At 42.0% G+C, this 26,076-nt stretch overlaps 1 protein-coding gene across 3 annotated transcripts in view; it reads right to left on the bottom strand.

Annotated features, from left to right (window-relative positions):
- SENP5 (SUMO1/sentrin specific peptidase 5) overlaps nt 1–26,076 on the bottom strand; it is a 33,952-nt gene that overhangs the window by 3,693 nt on the left and 4,183 nt on the right. The window contains exons 2-8 of one of the 3 annotated variants that reach the window (XM_008074106.1): nt 17,837–17,942; nt 17,559–17,697; nt 17,270–17,317; nt 13,654–13,731; nt 8,331–8,468; nt 2,042–2,125; nt 120–170 (exon numbers count right to left, since the gene is read on the bottom strand). In XM_008074106.1, the coding sequence (XP_008072297.1) occupies nt 120–170; nt 2,042–2,125; nt 8,331–8,468; nt 13,654–13,731; nt 17,270–17,317; nt 17,559–17,697; nt 17,837–17,942 (644 nt within the window). The remainder of the gene's footprint in view (nt 1–119; nt 171–2,041; nt 2,126–8,330; nt 8,469–13,653; nt 13,732–17,269; nt 17,318–17,558; nt 17,698–17,836; nt 17,943–26,076) is intronic. The other 2 variants (XM_008074114.1, XM_021706796.1) reach the window with 2 other exon arrangements.

Below are 26,076 nucleotides of genomic sequence, written 5' to 3'. Positions count from 1 at the left end.
AGTACTCTCCTGCTTGCACCTAGCATCATGTATTCATACTGGGACTGCCACCTCTCCACCTTAAACCCAACAAAGTTAATTCACACATTGTAAATTCTGAAAAAACAGTATTTCTTTACCTGGAGCACAAAGACTCCACAGTCACTGTCATTTTTCTGTTGTGGAATACACTGAGGGGAAAAACAAAATGGTCATTAAAACAAGGTCAAGTACTTCTCTTCAGATCAAAAAATTCTTTTATGGAAAAATGAGAAGATAGAAAACTTGCCTCTCCCCAGAACAGCTAGTTTCTACCTCTGGTATCTTAAGTGTCTAACTTTAGGGAGGCATCTGGCCACATAAAAAGCGCTAGTAAGTGGCGACCACAATGTACAGAATAGAGTGTTGCCTAAAAATGAGAAGTGGGAAATCAAATTTTAAAACCTATTTTTTAAAAACATCCCTTTGGATAATTAGTTTTGCTATCAGTTCACTGACAACAGTGTCAAAATGGAATTGTGAATCAAAGAACATATGCCTGGACCTGAACACTAGAATGGTAACAATGCTTAGTTAGCAGTCTTCACTTTTTATCTTAAATTATACAACTCTGTCCTCCCTACTCTGAAAGAAATGTGAAGATAAACAGTTTGTTTTCAAAGCAGGTTACTGAATCCTGCCCAAAGTGGGAATACAAAATACCCTAAGTTTAGAATACCTAGATATTCTAGTTGAGTAAATTCAGAAAATTTACTAGTTCAGTTCTGGTTTGAACTGGTATACTAATTTATTCAAAACATAAAACTTAAGCTTAATTTTAAAAATTTAGCATTTAGCTCAGTTCAAAGATGAACTAATAAATCTTGTCCCTTTGGGTTTGGGTTAAAAATTTATTTCAAGATGCTGACTAGAACATTATGTCAATGAAGCAGACAAACCTGAGTTCAAGGAACTGACTATGTATAAATAGTGTTGCTGTCCTTTGGGGGAAGTCACACCTGGACTTCAGTTTTCTCATGTATAAAATAAGATGATGTTTATCCCTTAAATCAGTGGCCCCCAACCCTTTTGGCATCAGAGACTAGTTTTGTGGAGGGTGGGAAGGTACTGATTCTAGTGCATTACATTTATTGGGCATCCTGTTTCTATTATTGCATTGTAGTATGTAGTGAAACATATAGCATCACTGCCTCGGTGCCACCTCAGATTATCAGGCATTAGATTCTCACAAGGAGCACACAACTAGATCCCTTGTATGCGCAGTTCACAGCAGGTTTCGCGCTCCTATGAGAATCTAATGCTGCTGCTGATGTGACTGGAAGCAGAGCTCAGGGGGTAATGCAATGGGGAGTGGCTGTTAATATAGATGAAGTCTCGCTTACTGGCCCACCTCTCACCTCCTATTGTACAGCTGGGTTCCTAACAGGTACAGGTCCGTGGCCCAGGGGTTGGGAACCCCTGCCTTAAATGACCCACCTGCCTCATAGGTTGTAAAGATAATATATACAAAAGATAATATATACAAAAACACTTTGAAAATCATCAAGCACTGACCATAAATGGAAGACACTGGTATTCACACAGGACTGAGAAGCTATGCCCAGGCCAAACACGGGGCTGCATCCAGAGTGTGCACTCAGGTTGCTGTCTTCCCCACAAGCCTAGCATGTAGCCCAGTGTACTTTCTCCCTTAGTGGATCCAAATAGTCATTTCAGCATTTACCTGGGTCTATATGGGTCATCTGGAAATAAGAGCCATGAGGCAAGAGGCAGGTGCCACCCTCCAAAAAAAAAATTTTTTTTTTTCCAGAAGAGCAACTACATAATTAGCAACTGCCTCAGGGATGAGATGTCTGAAATTATTTGCTCCCAGCAAGCACTGGAAACTGAGCAGCCAGATGATGAATACTAAACTGTGGTTTATTCTGAGCTGCCTCCCTGGAGTTTCCAGGTTGTCTCATTAGTATCTTTGTCACCAGTCTCAAATGCTTTTAAAGGCACCCACCCTTAGATCATTCCATCCCCTGGACATGCCTGGGTTTCATTTTTATCACATACTTACCTTCGTAACAGCAGTCTGCCAACCCTGAAGAAATTCAGGTCTATTTTTTTCTCTGGCTTCAGTCAGCAAATACTTTCTTATATTCTGGTTAAAAAGAAACCACAACACAGATGCTGTGTTCCATCAGTTGGTGAAAAATGGAACATGCCCACAGCAGAGAGAAGCAAAGGAAGAGGCTGTGGCCCCATAATTGGGCAAAGTATGCATTAAAAGTTTAAAGCTGTAGCTTTTTTTTTTTTTTTTTAAGAGACGGGGTTTCACTCTGTCACCCAGGCTGGAAGGCTGAAGTGTAGGGGTGCAATCATGGTAGCTCACTGCAGCTTCAAACTCCTGGGATCTAGCAATTCTCCCGACTCGGCCTCCTAAGTAGCTGGGATTACAGGCAGAAGCCACCATGCCCAGCTAAAGTTGGAACTTTATTTCAGAGCTTTCATTTCACATTGCAAAGATGGACTCAGATTTTCTGTATTTGAGGTATGCATTTAGACTGGGGACACTGGTATTTGTTTAATTAGAATGTTTTATGAGATGGTTAGCCTTTCCCAGGAATAAGTCAACTCACTGCATTTGAAAGTCTTTCTCCCTGCCATTGATCAACAGAGGGAAGGAACCTATGGTGGAAATCATTAACAACTAAAACTAAATGAAAAACATTCCAGCCTTAGACATACTCCTTATTTTTGAGGCTGCAGGAAAGGTGACATTCAGTTTCTGGAAGTTGTATTCAAATCCAATCTGAATACTGAATTAAGTCCATTGTTGAAACACCTCCCAAGATGAAGCCTGCTGGAGTTTCAGAATGTCCCTGATGCCCTCACCATCTTTGCGAATTTCTCTCTCCACTTAAAGGGTGAAGTCAGAAGTTGTGTGTATTAAATCATCCCCCTGAAGGTGGAGTAGAAGTAGAAGATACCTCTTTGGAAGAAAAAACATTTGGTGAAAGCAAATACTTAGTATTTAACAAAGTATGACTGCGTATTGCTCTTCTTACTCCAAACAAGTCACTTCAAGGTCTCAGAATAAACAGTATATATATATTCATAAATAAAATACAGGCAAAAAAGACCTGTCCTTAAAAATGGTCACCTGGGCAGCCCCCTCGGGTCCCCTCCCGCTCTGGGAGCTTTTCTATTCTCTTAATAAATCCTGCTTTCCCACCTTCAAAAAAAGAAAATGGTCACTTACATTCAATATTTACCAAACATCTATAACGTGTCAAGTGCTGGGGACATACTAGTGAATAAAGCTCTTGTACTCCCTGGCTTCATGAAATTTACACATTTACTTGGTGATTGTTTAAAACATTTTTTGATGCTGGGTGTGGTGGCTCAAGCCTGTAATCCCAGCACTTTGGGAGGCTGAGGCAAGAAGACTGCCTGAGTCCAGGGGTTCGAGATCCGCCTAGGCAACCTTGTCTCTACAATAAATCAAAAAATTAGCCGGGCATGGTGGCATGTGCCTGCAGTTCCAACTACTTGGAAGCTGAGGTGGAAGGATTGCCTGAGCCCAGCAGGCTGAGGCTACGATGGCCGTGAGCAGTGTGTCACTGCACTCCAGCCTGGGCAACAGAGTGAGACTCTGACTCAAAAAATAAAAAATAATTTTTTGTCAACTCTTTGGAAATGCAGGTCCCCAACTCTCATTTAGAGCCACTTCTATAAGTCCCACATTCCCTTAAGACGAAAAACAGCCTGATCCTACCTTCCTAGATGACCGCTCTTAGCTCTAAGTGACTTTCAGCTATCACCAAAAATAAGTCTGCTTTCTGGGCCTTTTTGTAAATGTGCAAAGTTATCAGGCCAATTATAATTTTGCTGAAAAGATAAGAACTCTGCAGAAAGGCTTGGGCAAAAATTCAGAAGATTAATTTTTCAATGACTAGCACAGAATTGATTTAGAAACCAACTGCCTGTTTTATCATCAAAATTCTGTTTTATGTTGTTGGGGGATTTTTTGAGTTAGAGTCTCACTCTATCACCCAGGCTGGAGTGCAGTGGTATGCTTGCGGCCACCACAGCCTCTACCTGCTAGGCTCTGGTCATCCTTCCACCTCAGCCTTCCAAGTAGCTGGAACTACAGGCACGTACCACCACGCCTGGCTAATTTTTTATTTATTGTAGAGACGAGATCTCTACAAGTTGCCCAGGGCTATTCTCAAACCCTTGGGTTCAGGCAAATCCTCTCACCTCGGCCTCCCAAAGTGCTGGGATTACAGGTTTCAGTCACCGTGCCGAGCCCCAAAATTCTGTTTAACTATCATTTAGTCCATGAAGGCAAATTGATGTCTGTCTGGCCTTTCCCTGACTCCCCAACATTAGTGCCTGGCACAAAGCAGGGGGCACAGTGAGTATTTCCTAGACGAATGGATTCTCCTGACACCCCTGCCCTCCTCTGCCTGTCAGAATCTGATTCTTTTTTTTTTGAATTGGAGTCTTATTCTGTTGCCCAGACTGGAGTACAGTGGCACGCTCCCGGCCACCATAGCCTCAACCTGCTGGGCTCCGGCGATCCTTCCGTCCCACCCTTCCAAGTAGTTGGAACTACAGGCGTGTGCTACCACGCCCGGCTAATTTTTTGATTTATTGTAGAGATGAGGTCTCACCAAGTTGCCCAGGCAAGTCTCGAACAAGTGGGCTCAGACAATCCACTCGCCTCAGCCTCCCAAAGCGCAGGATTACAGCTGAGCCACCAAGCCCAGCTCAGAATCTGATTCTTAAAGGCACTGATTTGGCTATACTTTTGTTTATATCTTTTTACGTTTTTCCAGGGAAGAGAAAATATAGTCAGGCTCTGGCCAGCATCTCAGGTTGAGAGAGAGGCAAAAAATTAAGGGAAAGGAACTGGAAAACCCACTCACATGTGATATTGTACCAACTCTTCTGGCCTAAACTTAGAGAACTCTTGGCCCAGGAAGATTCTTCACTGTTCTTTTTCCGTTTCCTGGATTTCTTAGAAAAAAACTTGGTTTTTTTGTTTTTGTTTTTGAGTTGGGAGTCTCACTCTGTCTCCCAGGCTGTAGTGCAGTGGGATGCTCACAACCACCCCAGCGTTAGCCAGCTAGGCTCCAGCGGTCCTTCTGCTTCAGCCTTCCTAGTAGCCAGAATTATAGGCGTGTGCTACCACGCCTGGCTAATTTTTGATTTATTATAGAGACGCAGTTGTGCCAAGTTGCCTGAACAGGCCTCGAATCCACGGGTTCAGGCAATCCACTTGTCTCGGCCTCCCAAAGTGCTGGGATTACAGGCTGAGCCAGAGCCCGGCAAAAACTTGGATTTTGAAAATGTGATTTTCCTTGTAGTTTTCTATATACTTAGCTGTTAATTAAATTTTAATTAAGCAAGCAATATAAGAATATATTATCCTTGAAAAAAATGAAAATATCCCCAGTAAGGCTACATTTCCTTTATTAGTCCTGAGTAATTACTGATATAAAAAAATAGTAAGCATCCATCCCATCTTTTATTTACAAGTAGACATCTATATTTGTATATAATATATGCAGGCATTTATATGTATGTGTGTGTATGTGTGTGTGTAAAAAACAAAAAACAGACCGGGTGTGGTGGCTCACGCCTGGAATCACAGCACTTAGGAGGCCAAGGAGGGAGGACTGTTTGAGCCCAGGAGTTTGAGACCAGCCTGAGCAACATAGTGAGACCTCATCTTTACAAAAAAATTTTTTTAATTAGCCAAGCATGGTGGCTTTGGCCTGTAGACCCAGCTACCTGAGAGGCTGAGGCGGAAGGATCGCCTGAGCCCAGAAGGTAAAGGCTGCGGTGAGCCATGACTGTGCCACTGCACTCCAGCCTGAGCGACAAGAGTGAGACCCCGACTCAAAAACTAAACAAAACAGAAAACAGCATACATGTATTTTTTTTTTCCTGTAAATGTATTATACTGTATCATTCTGTAACTGGCTTTTTTTTTTTTTGAGTCGGAGTCTTGCTCTGTCGCCCAGGCTGGAGTGTCAAGGTACACTCACGGCCACTGCAGTCTCGACCTGCTGGGCTCAGGCGATCCTCCTACCTCAGCTTTCCAAATAGCTGAAACTACAGGCGTGTGCTACCACGCCCGGCTTATTTTTTGTTGTTGTTGATTTATTGTAGAGACTAGGTTTCACCAAGTTGTCCAGGCTGGTCTCGAACCCCTAAGCTCAGGCAATCCTCTCACCTCAACCTCCCAAAGTGCTGGGATGACAGGCTTGAGCCACCACATCTGGCACAACTGGCTTTTTAAAGCTCAATTGTGTCTTAACATCTTTCCACGTTAGAACTTAGAGATCTACTATATTATTTTAAGCTGCTATGGTCAGTTTAATAGCAGATATACTGTGCTAAAGTGTATTGAGCTATACTCTTGGTAGATCTAGATTTAGGTTATTTTCACTATTACAAACAATGCTGCCATGAACATCCTGGTACAAGGCCCATCCTTACATGCATGTACAAGGATTTTTATGGAGCAGATACCAAGGAACAGACTGATATGCAATAGGTTATGGATCTTTTTAACTTATGAAACACTAGAACTGACTAGAATTCCAGTTGTCTCCACATAAATGGGCCGTATCAGTGTATACACCCCACCAGAAAAGGTAAAAACGCCCATTTCCTTACACCCACATAAACACTTGAACACCATCAAACCTTTTCCAATATCATGGGCAAAAAATGTAACCCTGATGTAGTTTTAATTTGCATTTCTCTTATCTCTGGTGAGGCTGAACATCTTTCCATGTGTTCAATGGTTACCTGCATTTTTCCCTAAAACTTACCATATGTCCTTTGTCTATTTTCATTAGGTCATTTCTTTCCCCATTTCTTTTGTATGAGTTATTTATATAGTCTAGGTAGTAGCTATTATATATGATAAACATTTTCTCCACATCTGTCACTTGTATTTTAGCTTTATGATATACAGAAGTTTTAAGTTGTGAGATAATTAAATTTTTTTCTTTATCCTATTGAATCTATCTAGAGATTAGATGGTTAAATTTATCAAACTGCTCCTTATGTCTTTTTTTTGGTTCTATATAAGAAGGTCTTACCTACTCCAAGAGCATAACATCGTCTGTACCTTAGTCAAACACTTTTAACAGTTTTGTGTGTTATATTTAGGTCTTTATTCCACATGGAGTTTGTTTTTATAAGTAATATGAAGGACCTATATTTCACTTTTCCAAATAGACAGCTAATTTTTCCAGTACCATAACTGAATAGCCTGTCCTTCCCCAACTTTATCCCATACTAAATTCCCATATATATATGAGTCACTTCTTTATGCTGTTCCACCAATCTATGATCTATTCCTAAGCCATTACAAATATAGCTTTAATTATAAAAAACATGGCTTGACATTTAGTAGAGCAAGTATTCCTTCCTACACTGTTCTTCTAGTTCATAACTGTTTTGGTGGCTGGGCATGGTGCCTCACACCTATAATCCCAGCACTTTGGGAGGCCAAAGCATGAGGACTGCTTGAGGCCAGGAGTTTGAGACCAGCCTGGGCAGCACAGCAAGACCCCCATCTCTACAAAAATTTTTAAAAATATAACTATTTTAACTATTTATGCACATGAATTCTGTAATATGAATTCTAGGAGTTTATCAAGTTCTATTCAAAATCCTATCGAGAAACTGATAAGAAACAATATATCTTAGGAAAGAATTAATCTCTTTCCAATACTGAGTCTATCTCCCCATCTATTCAAATTTATTTTAAATACTTAAAGTTTTAGCTGTTTTTATCATATTTTCCACATTTCTCGCTAGGGTATATTCCTGGGTTATTTATGTTTTGTTGCCTTTGTAAATGGAATCTTTTGTTTGCAATTACATTTTCTACTGGTTCCTGATAGTGAAAATCAGGAAATCTATTCATTTTTCTTGCTTTCGTATTCCACAATCTTGTTGAACTGTTATTAGCTGAGCTTTTGTCAGTTGATTCTCTTGGGTAATAGTTTATTCTACAGAAGTTATTTTGAAGCCGTGAGCCAATTTTAGCTCTAGGAGGAGCCAAGGAAAATCATGTCTATCCATACTCAAGATGTAGTTTTAAGAGAAAGGCAGACAAAATCCAAATAGAATATCTCAGGAGGATCCATATCTTCAATGGCTACCTCTCCCCACCTGGAGATTCCTCTTGTAGTCCTTTTCTCAGCCAACATTTCAGACGTCTTTCATGACAGAAGCTGTTCCTCTATGGTTTTGACTTCTGCTTTTCTCAGTAGAGCCAAGATGCTATTTAGCCAATCACAAGATAAATAGAAAAGAGGCATATATCGACTTACCTCTACACAAAACTTAAAATGAATGCCTTGGGAATCATAAAATGAGATAATTCGATTAGAGAGTGTCACAGTAATGAGAGACCAGTGGACTTCCAGGTGAATAGGAATCAACAGAAGACTCTTTTTAAACAAATCCACCTGATCAAGAAAAAAGAAAGAAATGCAGCCATCACCACAAGCCATTCAAACCACCAACAAAAAGCAGCTTCCATTTATTGAACTTTTAACTAAAAAAAAAATTGAGTAGATCCTGAATTCCAACAGAACAGTTGTTAAAAACCAGTTTAAAGAGCCCCCACAGAGGAACCAAATCAGCATAAGCATATTGCTTCTTCAAGATCTCCCAGTCCCATGACTTTACGCTGTAACTCTGACCAACCATTTCAACCATTTCCACACCTTGGCCCACTCCAAAACCCTTAAAAACTCTAGGCCCAAACTCCTCGGGAAGATGGAACTGAGATTTCCTCCCATCTCCTCATTTGGCAGCCCTATGATATTAAACCTCTTTCTCTGCTGCAACCTGATATCTGCATAGTGACTTGTTGTGAGCTTTGGGCAATGAACTTATGATGGTTACATAAAGATATATTATAAGGTTGGACGTGGTGGCTCAAGTCTGTAATCCCAGCACTTTGGGAGGCCGAGGTGAGAGGACTCCCTGAGCCAGGGGTTCAAGACCAGCCTGGGCAATTTGGTGAGACCTCGTCTCTACAACAAATTAAAAAATTAGCTGGGCATGGTAGCATGTGTCTGTACTTCCAGCTACTTGGAAGACTGAAGCAGAAGGCTCACCTGAGCCCAGCAGGTCGAGGCTGCAGTGGCTGTGAGCGTTCCACTGCACTTCAGCGTGGTTAACAGAGTAAGACTCCAACTCAAAAAAAAAAAAAATATTTATTATATATATATCTAGTAAATCAAGTACACTGTATTATGCCAAGGTCTCTGGGCTTGTTATAACTGGGTTTTTTCTTTTTTATTTTTTGAGCCAGAATCTCACTCTGTCACTCATGCTGGAGTACAGTGGCATGCTCACAGCCACTGCAGCCTTTACCTGCTGGGCTCAGGTAATCTTTCTGCCCAGCCATCCAAGTGGCTGGAACTACAGGCGTGAGCCACCACAGCCAGCTAACTTTTTGACTTATTATAGAGATGAGGTCTCACCATGTTGCCCAGGCTGGTCTCAAACCTATACACTCAGGCAATCTTCTTGCCTCCACCTCCCAAAGTGCTGGGATTACAGGCATGGGCCACCACGACCTGCCAGGATTTTTTTTTTTACTTAACCCAATCCAAGAGGATCCAAAGGATGGAATAATTTAATTCATTACTATTTATTTATTTATTTTTTGAGTTGGAGTCTCACTCTGTCACCAGGACTGGAGTGCAGTGGCATGTTCCCGGCCACTGCAGTCTTGACCTACTGGGCTCAGGCCATCCTTCCGCCTCAGCCTTCCAAGTAGCTGGAACTACAGGCACGCGCTACCACAGCCAGCTAATTTTTTAAATTTATTGTAGAGTCGAGATCTATGTTGCCCAGGCTGGTTGGGAACCCGCGGGCTCAGGCAATTCTCTTGCCTCAGCCTCCCAAAGTGCTGGGATTATAAGCATGAGCCACCGCGACCAGCCAATTCATTACTATTTAATTAAGTAACTCATATATTTGGTTTTATTCCTTCACACTCATGTTTATTATTCAGATATTTTTCCATGAATGTATACTTTGAAAGGATATAACATGGAGTCAATATACCCAATGAGCAGCCATTTTAACATTGCTTAGCTCTGTCATGTTCTTCTAGTAGTTCACTTTACCCTCTAATCAGTAGCCAAGGATAGAACCGGTTTCTCAGAGGTAGCTATTGATAATTGTTTTACAACCCCCTCCTCAGCTTGTTTTGTACAATTAGTTTTTCTATTTCAAGTATTTGCCTCCACCCATAAGACCCAAGTTAGCCTAATCAGCCCTTCGTGACCATGACACAGATAAACCTCATCACCACGGCAGCAATCATGTGACTGACCTACCCATCTGCTTGCCATCCATCACCTGATGTCAATACTTGTACTTACCTGCCTTTCATGATGACATGAAGCAGACCACCATGTCATCTTAACGAACTGCCCCCCCCCAACAAAAGGAAGGTTTATTGATTTTTTTATTTTTGAATTGGGGTCTCACTCTGTCACCCAGGCTGGAGGGCAGTGGCATGGCTCCTGGCCTCCGCATCCTCAACCTGTGGGGCTCAGGCGATCCTTCCACCTCAGCCTTCCAAGTAGCTGGAACTACAGGCATGCACCACCACATTCGGCTAATTTTATTTATTTATTTATTGTAGAGATGAGGTCTCTCCAAGTTGCCCAGGCTGGCCTCAAACCTATGGGCTCAGGCAATCCTCTTAGCTCAGCCTCCCAAAGTACTGGAATTACATGAATGAGCCACTGCTTCTAGTCTATAAAAACTTTTTTTAAACCATTTTCCAAAGACATATATATATACAAAATATTGAACATGCCCATCTTAAAACTTTTATTCTTTAGTTAAAAAGAGAACACATTTTAGCTTACATATTCAGAATTTAGCCATTACTCTACCTCAAAGTCCAAAAAGCACCATATGCTCTTCCCCGCCCCATGCTTCAAGTCATGGGCTCTTATGGTACTTTATGATGATAAGAGCAATCCTTTACTGAATATGCTTTTCAGAGTGTTCTTCCCTTCCTCAATTTTGATTTTCTACCCTGGGTGAGTGATGTAGAAGAGGGACTTATATTAGGAACTACCAATTTATAACTTTGAAGGTCAACAGTTCTTGTACTACTGGGAGTCTATGGGCTATTTTCCAGCTTCCCCTTTCCTGTATTTATTTGATCCCAGGCTACCGCTCTCAGTGCAGTTCCTCAAACCCATCACCCTTTCCCTCATAATTACTCTCCATTATTAGTGTTCCTCCACAGCACTTGATATTAGCTTTATTAGTACATCTCTTATTTTGTCATTACTTCATTACATGTTTCTCTACTTTTTAGACCAGCACTGTCCAAAAGAACTTTCTGTGATGATGAGACTTGGGTCTTGCTCTGTTACCCAGGCTGAAGTGCAATGGCACATTCACAGCTCACTGCAGCCACAACCTCCTGAGCTCAGGCAATCTTTCCACCTCAGCCTTTCAAGTAACTGAGACTACAAGTGTGCACCACCATGCCCAGCAAATTTTTTTTTTTTTTGAGTCGGAGTCTCACTCTGTCACCCAGACTGGAGTGCAGTGGCCGCTCCCAGTCACCACAGCCTCGAACTGCTGGGCTCCGGCAATCCTTCCACCTCAGCCTTCCCAGTAGCTGGAATTACAGGCATGAGCTACCACGCCCCGCTGATTTTTTGTGATTTATTATAGAGATGAGGTCTCGCCACCCAGGCGGATCTTAAACCTGCGAGCTCAGGCAATCCACTCACTTCAGCCTCCCAAAGGCGCGGGATTATAGGCTGAGCCACCGAGCCTGGCTCCAGCTAATTTTTTAAAAAATTTTTCATAGAGACAAGGTCTTGCTATATTGCCCAGCCTAGTCCCAAATGCCTGGGTTCAAACAATCCTCCTGCCTCAGTCTTCCAAAGTTCTGGGATTACAGGTGGGAGACTCTGTGCTCAGCTGATGAAAATATTCTCTGTGTTGTCCAGCATGGTAGCCAGTAGCAACATGACTACTTCAGCACTTGAAATGTGACTAGAATTAATGGAAAAACTAAATTTTAAGTTTTATTCTGCCTGACGCAGTGATTCACACCTGTAATCCCAGCACTGTGGGAGGCAGAGGTGAGAGGATTGCCTGAGTCCAGGGGTTCGGGACCAGCCTGGACAATTTGGTGAGACCTCATCCCTACAATAAATCAAAAAATTAGCTGGGTGTGGTGGTACATGCCTGTGGTTCCAGCTACTTGGAAGGTTGAGGTGGAAGGATCACCTGAACCGAGCAGGTCAAGGTGTGGTGGCTGTGAGCATGCCACTGCACTCCAGCCTGGGTGACAGAGTGAGACTCTGACTCACAAAAAGAAAAATAAAAAGGTTTGTTCTATTAATCTAAATTTAAATACCTACACGTAGCTACTTGCTATCATACTGTACTGTCAATGAATCCTTATCTTAGATATCTTAGTATTTTCAGCCTTCTATTATCAGTATAACACATAATGGACATTTAATTAAAAACCTATAAACTGAGTGTAGTGGTTTGCGTGTAATCCCAGCACTTTGGGAGGCTGAGGCAGGACTGCTTAAGCCCAGGAGTACAAGACCAGCCTAAGCTACATAGTGAGACCTCATCTCTACAAAATAAATAAATAAACAGATAAACAGATAAACAGACGGATAGATAGATGGATGGATAGATAGACAGATAGATAGATAGATAGATGAAATTAGCCAGGCAAGGTCATGCACGTCTGTAGTCCTAGTTACTTGGAAGGCTGGGGCAGAATTGTCTGAGTCCAGGAGGTAGAGGCTTTGGTGGGCTGTGATCGTACCACTGTACTCCAGCCTGGGCACAACTCAAAAAGCAGTAATAATGATAATTCAAAAGCTGTAGAACAGAATAGAAAATGAAATATAGCATACATAGCAAATTAGGTATATGGTTTTTTGGAATCTTTCAGTTATGTATATATATATAATTTCATGTATAGATTGTGAAATAAAATTTATTTTTTCTGATGGATCAGAATTTAAAAAAAAAATTTTTAGAGACTAAGTCTTGCTATATTTCCCATGCTGGCCTCAAATCCCTGAGCTCAAGTGATCCTCCTGCCTTAGCCTTGCTTTGTGCTATCATCCTTCTGTTCACTCATTGTAATTGAGACCAAGAGGAAATTAAGTTAATTCAAACAAAAAGATTTAAAATAAACAATCTGGCTAGCTGGGGCGGTGGCTCACAACCTGTAATTCCAGAACTTTGGGAGGCCAAGGTGAGGGGATTACCTAGGCCCAGGGGTTCAAGATAGACCTGGGAAACTTGGTGAGACCTCATCTCTACAACAAACCAAAAAAAGGAGCCAGGCCTGGTAGTGTATTGAGGCGGGAGGATCACCTGAGTAGAGCAGGTCAAGGTTGAGGCTGCAGTAGCCATGAGCATGCCACAGCACTCCAGCCTGGGCAACAAAGGGAGACTCGAACTCAAAAAATTTAAAAAAAAGAAACAATCTTTAAAACCTGTCACATTAAAGAGTCTGTTTCTAATTAACATCATATTGGTATTAAATTTCTTATCCTTCTACCTAAAGTGGCTTATCATCTGCATTTCAAATTTAGAATAAAACAGAAAAAAAGAGAATACCTTTTTAGTCCATCTTTTTACTCCATTATATCCTTTGGTTACCAGCTGTCTATGAAAAAAGCTGTTGAAGAAATGAACCTGGAAGAGACAACAAATACAAGCAACCAGATTATATTAAGTTGTGTTCCAACTGAATTTCAAAAGAAAATGGAAATTTAAAAATGCCTGAATAGGCCAGGCAGGGTGGTTCATGCCTATAATCCCAGCACTTTGGGAAGCAGAGGTGAGAGGATTGTCTGAGTTCACAAGTCTGAGACCAGCCCGGGCAACCTGGTGAGACCTCATCTCTACAATAAAGCAAAAAATTAGCCAGGCATGGTGGCATGCACTTGTAGTTTCAGCTACTTGGAAGGTTGAGGTGGAAGGATCACCTGAGCCCAGCAGGTTGAGGTTGAGGCTGCGGTGGCTGTGAGCATGCCTCTGCACTCTAGCCTGGGCGACAGAGTGAGACTCCAACTCAAAAAAAAATAAAAATAAAAATAATAAAATTCCGGAATATAACACAGACAAAAGGGAGGGAAACATTTTTTTTTTTTTGAGTTGATGTCTCACTCTGTCGCCCAGGCTGGAGTGCAGTGGCACGTTCACAGCCACCGCAGCCTCAACTTACTGGGCTCAGGTGACCCTTCCACCTCAGCCTTCCAAGTAGCTGGAACCACAGGCGTGTGCCACCATGCCCGGCTAAAAAAATAAATATATGTGTTTTTATGAAATAAATACATATATTTAAATTATAGAGACGAGGTCTCACTATGTTGCTCAGGCTGGTCTTGAACTCCTGAGCTCAGGTAATCCTATCACTTCTGCCCTCCAAAAAAGTGCTGGGATTACAGATGAGCCACCCGACGAAATGTTTCTTCTTAGAAAATAATGATCAGCTGGGCACAGAGGCTCACACCTATAATCCCAACACTTTAGGAAGCAGAGGGAAGAGGATTGCCTGAGCCCAGGGCTCAAGACCAGCCTGGGCAACTTGGCAAAACTTTGTCTCTACAATAAATTTTTTTTTTTTTTTTTTTTTTTTTTTGAGTTGGAGTCTCACTCTGTCGCCCAGACTGGAGTGCAGTGGCCGCTCCCGGCCACCGGAGCCTCAACCTGCTGGGCTCCGGCGATCCTTCCGCCTCAGCCTTCCAAGTAGCCGGAATTACAGGCATGTGCTACCACGCCCGGCTGATTTTTTGATTTATTGTAGAGATGAGGTCTCGCCTGCCCAGGCGAGTCTCGAACTCATGGGCTCAGGCAATCCACTCACCTCAGCCTCCCAAAGGCACGGGATTACAGGCTGAGTCACCAAGCTCGGCTACAATAAATAATTTTTAAAATAAATAAATAAATAACCCCCCCCAAAAAATATGATCAAAATACAGAAAATATATTTCATGGTTTATAGAAGATTCTGTTCCAATTTTTCTTTTTTTTTTCTTTTTGAGTTGAAGTCTCACTCTATTGCCCAGACTGGAGTGCAGTGGCCACTCCCGGCCACCTCGACCTGCTGGGTTTCAGCGATCCTTCCGCCTCAGCCTTCCAAGTAGCTGGAACTACAGGCACGCGCTACCACACCCAGCTAATTTTTTATTTATTGTAGAGATGAGGTCTCACCAAGTTGCCCAGGCGGGTCTCAAACCCACGGGCTCAGGCAATTCACTCACCTCAGCTTCCCAAGGCACGGGATTACAGGCTGAGCCACTGAGCCCGGCTCTGTTCCAAATTTTTACTAGAATGAGTTTACAGCTGCAGCCTAGATTAAGAACTGGAATGGGGCAGTAAACAGATTACCTGAATTCAATCAAGAAGAGAAGCAACCTGACAAATCTCTCCAAATCAGGTGATAAAGTTGAAAGAGGCTATGAAAAAATAAGGTAACGATTTACCTTATTTATATATCAGAATATATTTCAGAATCATCTGAAAGGCTTATAAAATTTGATTAATGGGCCCCACCTCCAGTTTATGATTCAGTAGGTCTGGTTTGGGGTCTGAGAATGTGCTTTTTTTTTTTTTTTTTTTTTGAGTTGGAGTCTCATTCTGTTGCCAGGTTAGAGTGTAGTGGCACGCTGATGGCCACTGCAGCCTCAACCTGCTGGGCGCAGACGATCCTTCTGCCTCAGCCTTCCAAGTAGCTGAAACTACAGGCATATGCCACCACACCCAGCTAATTTTTGATTTATTGTAGAGACGAGGTCTCGTCAAGTTGCCCAGGCTGGTCTCAAACCCATGGGCTCAGGCAATCCTCTCACGTGGACCTCCCAAAGTGCTGGGATTATAGGCATGAGCTACCACGTCCAGCCTAGAGAGAGAATGTGCATTTATAGTAAGTTCTCAGGTGATGCTGATGCTGCTGGTCTGGGGACTTTGAGAACCACTACCTTAGTAAGTATTCTTTCTTCTTTTTTTTAATCCTTTCTTAAGAGACAGAGCCTATATGTTGCTCAGGCTGGTCCCCAATTCCTGGCTTTAAGCAATCCTCCCATCACAACCTCTCGCATAGCTGGGATTAAAAGCTTGAGCTACCAAAAAGACACAAGTGTTCTTTTAACACGATGAAGGTTCAAAATTAAATACAGAGGCCATTGCCTTGCTAGACTCTGGTGTATCTATGTGCTCTTTGAACTATGGCTATTGCCATGCTTTCTGGCTTTGGCCCCCTCCCCCACCTTGGGGAGGTGAATCTTCTCTTTCTCTCTCTCTAATATACTTTTAAATAAACTATATATTCTAACCTAAAAAAAAAAAAAATTAAATGTAGAGACAATGAAGGTAAATCAAACCCTTCAGATTAATATTTTATTGTTTAAAAAATTGTATGTGTTTAGATTTTAAAATTTTCTGATGGTTAAGAAAATCTGACATGATAGAGAATTTGGCAGATTAATCTCATGATTCCAGCTTATAATGTATAACAGATATGTAATTTTAAGCGGAAAGTTATAAAACATTTTTCTACATTCATAAACAGTATCAGAATCTCAAATTTATCCATGTTTATCTCTATAATTTATTAGATTTATGAAAGTTTTATAATGACGTGGAAACTTTTGCTGCCCATCAGGCATTTGAGTACTCAGAAAGAAAAATTAATACATTAAGTTAAAAAATACTTTTAATATATTAACTAAGCTCTTAAGAGAACTTAGAGTTTATGAGTGTTGAGTTAGTATTGCAACTGAGTAGTAAAGATTTCTCCATGAAAAATGTTAGGTATATCAAGCTGGGCACAGTGGCTCATGCCTGTAATCCCAGTATTTTGGGAAGCAGAGGTGAGAGGACTGCCTGAGCCCTTGGGTTCAAAACCAGCCTGGGCAACTTGGCAGGATCTCATCTCTACAATAAACTAAGTAAAATTCACTGGGCATGGTGGCACGTGCCTGTGGTTCCAGCTACTTGGAAGGCGGAAGGATTGGCTGAGCCCAGCAGGTCGAGACTGTGGTAGCTGTGAGCGTGCCACTGCACTCCAGCCTGGGTGAAAGAGTGAAACCCCGACTCCAAAAAAAAAAAAAAAAAAAAAAAGATAAATGTTAGGTATATCAAATATTACATCAAATAAAGTTGAAAAACAAAAAAACTACTACTTTTAATACACAAGGACTTTCCTAAAGAAGAGGAAGTTTTCACTTACTTTGTCTGGGACTGCGTCCATTATCAACTCGCCATACATATTAATGACCTATAAAAATCAACATAAAACCAGCTTACTAACCCTAAACAATTCAGAACATCCCAATCAGAATGAATAATATATTGATACTGCTAACAGTAATCAAGCTTTCTGGGTCCTAGGGTTAGTAACGTCAGTAAGGAATAAAGAATACTTGATTCCAAAAGATAAAACTCAGAAATTATAACTCTATTTTATTGACCAACATTTTCTGCAACTTTTCCACGCTAAGCACCTACAACACACTAACCTGGTCATTCAGCCAGTTCTGGCCATCTAGGGTGGCCAGGTCATCCATATCCAGCATATGCTTATTGTAGAAAATGCGGAAGTTGCATTTTTGATGTTTGGCCCGATAGTTTGTTATTTCTCTATTGATAAATGGTTTTCTGAAACAGAAAGATTTGAAAAAAGGTAAAAAACATGAGTTCCACTCAGTTTACTGCTAAGTATCTTTTTTTCCCCAAAAGAAAAGTCATATATACCAAGTTTATTTTCAAGGGCTTAACTTTAACATCATTTACATACCTGTTAGAAAAGTCTTCATTAAAGACATCTTTTAATCGTCCAAGGACATCTTTTTCACTGAGTGGAACCAAACTGCCATACTTCTTCATAACCTCATCCAGGAATCCTTAAGTAAAGGAAGAAAAAAATATTAAAATGGAAAAACAAATCATTTCCACCAGTCATTTCCCCAACACTTTGACAGTGAGATTCTGAATTAAAAAAAAAAAAAGAAGAAGGAATGGATAGCTACAACTAAATACTTCCATCTTGATTTTTTTTTTTTTTTTTTTTGTGAGTCTGAGTCTCACTCTGTGACCCAGGCTGCAGTGCAGTGGCACTGCTCACGGCCACGACAGCCTTGACCTACTGGGTTCAGGCAGTTCTTCCACCCAGCTGTCCAAGTGGCTAGAACCACAGGCAAGTGCCACCACACCCGGCTGATTTTTTGACTTATTGTAGAGGCGAGGTTTCACCATGTTGCTCAGGCTGGTAGAACCCCTGAGCACAGGCAATCCTCTTGCCTCCACCACCCAAAGTGCCGGGATTACAGTATGAGCCACCAGGCCTGGCTAATACTGACATCTTTCCATAGTTTAACTTTGGAGAAGAATCTTATCTCCTAAAGAGTGAAATCTAAAGGGCTTCTTCACCTGGCCGAATGTTTCTATCCTTCTAGTTAACGGAATTTTTTTTTTTTTTGAGGAGTCTCACTCTGTCACCAGGCTAGAGTGTAGTGTCACACACACGGCCACAGCAGCCTTGACCTGCTCAGGAGATTCTTCTGCCTTAGCCTTCCAAGTAGCTGGGGCTACAGGTAAACACCACGCCTGGCTAACTTTTTTTTTTTTTAATTTCTTGTAGAGATGAGGTCTCACCAAGTTGCCCAGGCTGATCTCGAACTCCTGGACTCAGGCAATCCTCTTGTCTCAGCCTCTCAAAGTGCTGGGATTACAGGTGTGAGTCACTGCGCCCAGCAGGAATTCTTTCTTCCTTTCTTTATTTCAAGTCGGAGTCTTATTCTGTTGCCCAGGCTAAAGTGCAGTGGCACACTCACAGCCACCACAGCCTCAACCTGCTGGGCTCAGGAGATCCTTCCACCTCAGCCTTCCAAGTAGCTGGAATTCTTTCCAAGAACAGGTATGAGCCACCACACCTGGCTAATTTTTTGATTTGTTGTAGAGATGAGGTCTCACCAAGTTGCTCAGGTTGGTCTCAAACCCCTGAACTCAGGCAATTCTCTCACCTCCACCTCCCAAGGTGCTGGGATTACAGGCATGAGCCATCGTATCTGGCAGGAATTACGTCTTAAAAATCACAATTAGAAAGACTTAACTAGTGGAATCATTGCCACTTTATTATTTGGTAAGGGTGTGAAATTTAATATTAGCAAGGAACAATATCACACAGTTTCAAAGAGTTATTATACTCATGACATTAAATAAACTTGTGTGGTGAGCTTAACTGAATAACCATTAATAAGGCATATTTTAAGATGGGAAACATAATTTTTTTTTTATAGAGATGCAGTCTCCATCTATTACCCAGGCTGGAGTGCAGTAGGGTGACTATAGCTCACTGCAGCCTCAGATTCCTGCACTCAAGCAATCTTCCCACCTCAGTCTCCCAAAATAGGACATACAACTTAAAGGTTGACGTTTTGACCAGACTATAGGAGAGTCTTCAGGTCAAATTAAGTAATATATATATGCATTTAATGGCTTGAAGGAGGACCCACTGAAGAAACATACCTATAAAGGTCCTGGGAAATAAAACAAGGACATTATTTCTAAGTAAATGCAAACAAGCCGTCGTGCATGGCATGGTGGCTCATTCCTATAATCCTGGCACTTTGGGAGGGGGAGGCAAGAGGATTGCCTGAGTCCAGGGGTTCAAGACCAGCCAGGGCAACTTGGTGAGACTGTGTCTCTACATTAAATACAAAAATTAGCCAGATGTGGTGGCACAAGCCTATTTCAGCTACTTGAAGGCAGAGGCAGAAGGATCACCTGAGCTCAGCAAGTCGAGGTTGCAGTAGCCATCAACGTGCCACTGCACTGCAGCCTGGATGACAGACTGACACTCTGACTCAAAAAATAATAAATAAATTCAAAAAAGCTGAGGCATTTCTTAGAAGCTCACAAAAGTACAGACATGACTTAGGCTATTCACTGATGCTGCACACGAAAGGCAATAAGCGGAGCTTAACAATCAGTCTGATAGTTAAGACTACTGAGTTAAGTTGGGAAAAATGAGGGCTGTTAGCCAAATATCCTTACCTAGCTCTCTTTGTAACTCCAAGAATGATCTCTGTTATGTACCAATACAAAATGGCAGGAAAGATCACAAGTGTCTTGGGAATGGAGTGTTCTGTTTTATATGAGGAGTGGACAAAGAAGTAGAAAACCTATTTTCCTCCTGTAATCTCCCACCAGAATGGCTCCCGATTTGAAAGGCTTAAGATATAAGCAAAAGTGAGGGTACAGTAAATAGGAAAGAGGTGCTTGCTTATACCTGGCAGTCCCATGCTTCAACTTAATCAGGGTAGGAGATAAAGATTTGGGGCTTCTAAACTAGAAACAGGGCCAGCCACAGTAGCTCACGCTTGGAATCTCAGCACACTGGGAGACAAGGCAGAAGGACTGCTTGAGCCCAGGAATTCAAGACCAGCCTAGGCAACTTAACAAGTCCTATTCTCTACAAAAAATTTAAAAAATATCCTGGGTGTGGTGGCCCACCTGTAGTTTCAGCAACTCAGTAGCCTGAGGCAAAAGGATTACCTGAGACTAGGAGTTTGAGGCTGCAGTGAGCCCTGTGATAGTGCCACTGCATTCCAGCCTGGGTGATAGTGAGACCTGGATTCAAAAAAAACAAATAAAAATGAATAAACTAGGAACAGAACACAGAACATATATTTGCCTCTAGTGTTTACTGTATCATATCTTACAATTATCTAAGCACAGCCTTGTATCACACATGGGAGAATGGGTGCAGTGGAAAATAAGGAATTCCAGCCGGGCTCGGTGGCTCAGCCTATAATCCTGTGCCTTTGGGTGGCTGAGGTGAGTGGATTGTCTGAGCCCGTGGGTTCGAGACCCACCTGGGCAGTGAGACCTCATCTCTACAATAAATCAAAAAATCAGCCAGGCGTGGTAGCACATGCCTGTAATTCCGGCTACTTGGAAGGCTGAGGTGGAAGCCCAGCAGGTCGAGGCTGCAGTGGCCGGAAGTGGCCACTGCACTCCAGTCTGGGCGACAGAGTGAGACTCCAACTTAAAAAAAAAAAAAAGAAAGAAAATAAGGAATTCCAACATTTGAGAAACTACATTTGAGTAACAAATTTTATAGAAAAATAATGCCCCGACAATAACAAAAAATTAAACTTTAGGCCCCACCACCTTCATTGAGACTCCTGAAATAAGAAAGCAGTCTCCTCCAGCCATGGGATGTGGACCCCAATTTCAAACGAGTATCATAGAAAAGAAGTGCTCTTGTTAACAATGCTATTTTTACATACTTTAAGTTTCTATACATTTTTCTCTTATCTTTTTTTATTTTCAGATGATAAACATGGATTCCTTAAAGAGGAGAAAGTCTCTTCAAGGATTTTCAAGGAGAGCCCTAGATGACAATGTCTCACTGATACACATTATCTCACCAAGAATAGAAGTAAAACAATTTAAAAACACTTATCAGAAAGCAAGCACTAGCATACCTCACTTCATCCTTATAGCTTCCTTGTGTGTGAAGATATTATCCCTGCTTTAGAGCCTCCCCGACATTTTTTTTTTTTGAGTTGGAGTCTCATTGTCACCCAGGTTGGAGTGCAATGGTACACTCATGGCCACCACAGCCTCAGCCTGCTGGGCTCAGGCAATCCTTCCACCTCGGCCTTCCAAGTAGCTGGAACTACAGGCGTGTGCCACCACACCTGGTTAATTTTTTGGTTTATTGTAGAGACGAGGTCTGGCTGAGTCGCCTGGCTGGTCTTGAACCAAGGTTGTGAGGCGTGAGTCACCATGTTCAGCCTCTCCAGCAACATTTAATTAGCAGATGATAGAACTAAGATTGCTGTTGGTCATGTGACTATAGAAACTGGGTTAATTATTATGCTATGCCACCTCCAAAGTAAGAAATACAGGCCAGGCGTGGTGGCTCAGCCTGTAATCCCAACACTTTGGGAGGCCAAGGCAAGAGGACTGCCTGAGCCCAGAGGTTTGAGGCCAGATTGGGCAACCTGAAATCACAAAAATTAGCCAGGCATGACGCATGTGTCTGTAGTTCCAGCTACTTGGAAGGCTGAGGCAAAAGGATCGCCTGAGCCTAGCAGGTCAAGGTTGCGGTGGCCGTGAGCATCCCACTGCCCTCCAGCATGGGCAACAGAGTGAGATTCCAACTCAAAAATAAATAAATAAATAATGTGACAAAACCTTTGAGCTATACTTACACACTTATCAAAAGTAAAATTTCTGCCAGGCTCGGTGGCTCAGCCTGTAATCCCGCGCCTTTGGGAGGCTGAGGTGAGTGGATTGCCTGAGCCTGCGGGTTCGAGACCCGCCTGGGCAACTTGGCGAGACCTTGTCTCTACAATAAATCAAAAAAATAATTAGCCAGGCGTGGTAGCACGTGCCTGTAGTTCCAGCTACTCGAAAGGCTGAGGCAGAAGGATTGCTGGAGCCCAGCAAGTCGAGGCTGCAGTGACCGGGCATGGCCACTGCACTCCAGTCTAGGTGACACAGTGAGACTCCAACTCAAATAAAAAAAAAAAAAAAAGTAAAATTTCTGGGTGAATGGGCATGCGTATTTAAACCCCTTATGTTTTCATTTATGACTTTTGCTATATACATATACAAAATTTTAATGTTTGCCAGGTATACTAGCCCACGCCTGAAATCCCAGCACTTTGGGAGGCTAAAGCAGAAGGATCGCTTGAGCCCAGGAGTTCAAGATAGGCCTGGGAAACATAGTGAGACCTTGTCGCTACACAATATAATCAGCTGCATGTGGTGGTACACACCTGTAGTCCCAGCTACTCAGGAGGCTGAGGTGGGAGAATGGACTGAGCCCAGGAAGTCAAGGCTGTGGATAAGCCATGATTGTGTCACTGCACTGCAGTCTCAGATTAAGACTCTGTCTCAAAAACCCCCCAAAAAACAGATTTTAATGTTTATAGAATCCATTTGGCATATTTTGAGTTTTCTATTATGTATACAATTTCTTATGAATATAAGATTATAAAAATGATCTTGGCCAGGTGCAGTGGCTCAAGCCTGTGTAATCCCAGCACTTTGGGAGGCCAAGGTGAGGGGATTGCCTGAGCCCACAGGTTCGAGACCAGCCTAGGCAACTTGGCAAGACCTTGTCTCTACAATAAACCAAAAAATTAACCAGGTGTAATGGTGCATGCCTGTAGTCCCAGTTACTTGGAAGGCTGAGGCTCCAACTCAAAGAAAAAGACAAAACAAAAAAACAAAAAACCTTGTCACTTGCAACATAGGTGAACAATTATGAGAAATAAGCCAGACACAGAAAAACAATGCATGAACTCACTTATATGTGGAATTAAAAAAGCCAAACTCACAGAAGTAGAAAAATGAAAGCGACAGGGAACTGGGTCATGTTGACCAAAGGGTAGATACAGTTAAACAGGAGGAATAAACTCTGGAGATCTAGAGTACAGTCTGGTGACCATAGTTAATAATAATGTACTACTTTTTCTTTTTTTTTAAGTTGGAGTCTCTGTTGCCCGGCTGGAGTGACGTGGCACACTCACGGCCACCATAGCCTCAACCTGCTGGGTTCAGACGATCCTTCTACCTCGGTCTTCCAAGTAGCTGGTACTACAAGTATGCACCACCATGCCCAGTTAATTTATTTATTGTGGAAACAAGGTCTTGCCAAGTTGCCCAGGCTGGTCTTGAACCCCTGGACTCAGGCAATGCCCTTACCTCAGCCTCCCAAAATGCTGGGATTACAGACATGAGCCACTGCACCTGGCACACTATGTCTTTGAAAACTGATGAGAAGGCCGACTGTGGTGGCTCTCGCCTATAATCTTAGCACTTTGGGAGACCAAGATGAGAGGGTTGCCTGAGTGCAAGGGTTCGAGATCAGCCTGAGCAACTTGGCAAGACCTTATCTCTATCACTACAATAACTCAAAAGATTAGTCAAGTGTGGTGGAAAGTGCCTGTAGTTCTGCTACTTGGAAGGCTGAGGCAGGATCACCTGAGCCCAGCAGATCGAGGCTGTGGTGGCTGTCAGTGTACCATGGCACTTGAGCCTGGGCAACAGAGTGAGATCCAACTCAAAAAGAAAAAAGAAAATTGATAAAAACAGATTTTAAATGTTCTTATCACAAGAAAATAAGAAAATGTGAGTGATGGATATGTTGATTAACTTGATTTAATCATTTCAAAATGTACATACAACAAAACATCACACTGTACCCCATAAATGTATATAATTTTTGTCAATGAAAAAAATTTTTAAAAATAATATACTGTACTTCTTTATTTATTTAGAGTCCGGGTCTCACTGTCACCCAGGCTAGAGTGCAGTGGTGTGATCACAGCTCACCACAGGCTTGACCTCCCAGGCTCAGGTGATCTTTCTGCTTCACCTGGAACTACAGGTATACCACCATGCTCAGTTTTTTTTGTTGTTTTTTTTTTTTTGAAGCACTTTTTTTGTGTTACTTCTGGTCTCAAATTCCTGAGCTTAAGTGATCCTCCTGATTGGAACTTACTAAGCCTTTCTAATTTGACTCATACCTTTCTCTTCAGCTCTGGAAAATATCAAATATCTTTTTTTTTTTAGATTAGAAAATATAGTTTATTTAGAAAGTAAATTAGAAAGAGAGAGCAAGAAAAAGGAGATTCACTTCCCCAAGGTTGAAAAGGGGGCTAAAGCCAGGAAACATGGCAACAGCCATAACTCAAAGAGTCTAGAAAGGCAAATGGCTGGAAAATATGTTTTATTTCTTCAGTTTCCCTTCCATTATCTCCTGGCACACCCAAGAGATGGAGGCCAGAATTTTTGGTTCTTCCAAGTGAGGAATTTAGTTAGTTGCAAAGTTAGACTGAGTACAAAATCCTAGATTTTCATATATTCCCTCATGTCTCTGAAGGTTGTCTTGTACAAGCAACAATCAGTATTAATTTTTTTGCACCAACACACTACCATTACAAAGCATTCAACTTGGTTTTCAAGGGCATAACTTTCTTTTCACACTTATGTATATAAATCAAATGAAAAAAGATAATGTGCAGTTATATTAAGAGATGAGCCATCATTCAGCACAGAACTCAATGTTGATCAGTGCTGTAGAAGTCAGTTAAGAAGCATCTACTGTATGTACTGATTGCCCTATACTGAGTCCTACTCTTTTATTGATTCTGATCACTCAGGCTTAGTTCTTTTATTTGTTGAATTTGTCTTTCATTGTGTTTGCTTTTCTCAGCTGATGGTAAGAGACTGTGAGTTCATCTCTACTTGAGTAACTTGCTGGGGAAGGGGGAGAGGGCTGTGATGGGCAGCTGTTGCTCCTCTGCCTTGAACTATTTGCAGTGAAAGGAGGGATGCTTAGGACCCCAGCAAGTGTTCTTCTGGAAATGGATGTTCCTCATTCTTGCCAGGTGCTACAGGTTGTGTGGGGAGGGTTGGTGTCCTGTTTTGGTTCTTAGAATTTTGGCTTGCTAGCAGATATCTTCTTTGCTGACATGTGGCACAGCAGGGAGAGAGTCCTTAATTGCTCAGTCTTTTGTCATAGGTCTTCCCTTTCCTCCTCACGTCCACCATCTCCAGGAATGGATATCCTCGGTGTCTCACCATTTCTCTGCACTAATCTTTCTTCTGCCCCTCTGGACCATCCTCTACTTTCTGCCTTATTGAAGTTTCTCAGTTTCTGATCCACCAAAATGCTCTCCTCCTTGTTTTTGATTCTAAAGATACAGATGTGTTTCTAATATAGTTTTCACGATTCTTATGGATTTGTCAGGAGAAAGGATTCCATGAATTTACTTCATCCTCTTAAACCTGGAACTGCTACTGGTTTCTGATAGATGTTCTTTACCAAGTGAAGGAAGTTTCCTTTATTCCTAGTTTTCTAAGACATTTATATAAAGGGAAGCCGAAGGTTTTTTTTTTTTCCTTTTCTAAGAAAGCTGGGTTTCAGCCGGGCTCGGTGGCTCAGCCTGTAATCCCACGCTTTGGGAGGCTAAGGTGAGTGGATTGCCTGAGCCTGCGAGTTCGAGACCCGCC

The sequence above is a fragment of the Carlito syrichta genome, unplaced genomic scaffold, assembly GCF_000164805.1.
Source record: "Carlito syrichta isolate Samal-C Ts95f unplaced genomic scaffold, Tarsius_syrichta-2.0.1 Scaffold115961, whole genome shotgun sequence".
Classification (NCBI taxonomy): Eukaryota; Metazoa; Chordata; class Mammalia; order Primates; family Tarsiidae; genus Carlito; species Carlito syrichta.
Note: the sequence above shows the minus strand (reverse complement) of the source record. Positions and strands in the feature narration are given on the sequence as shown.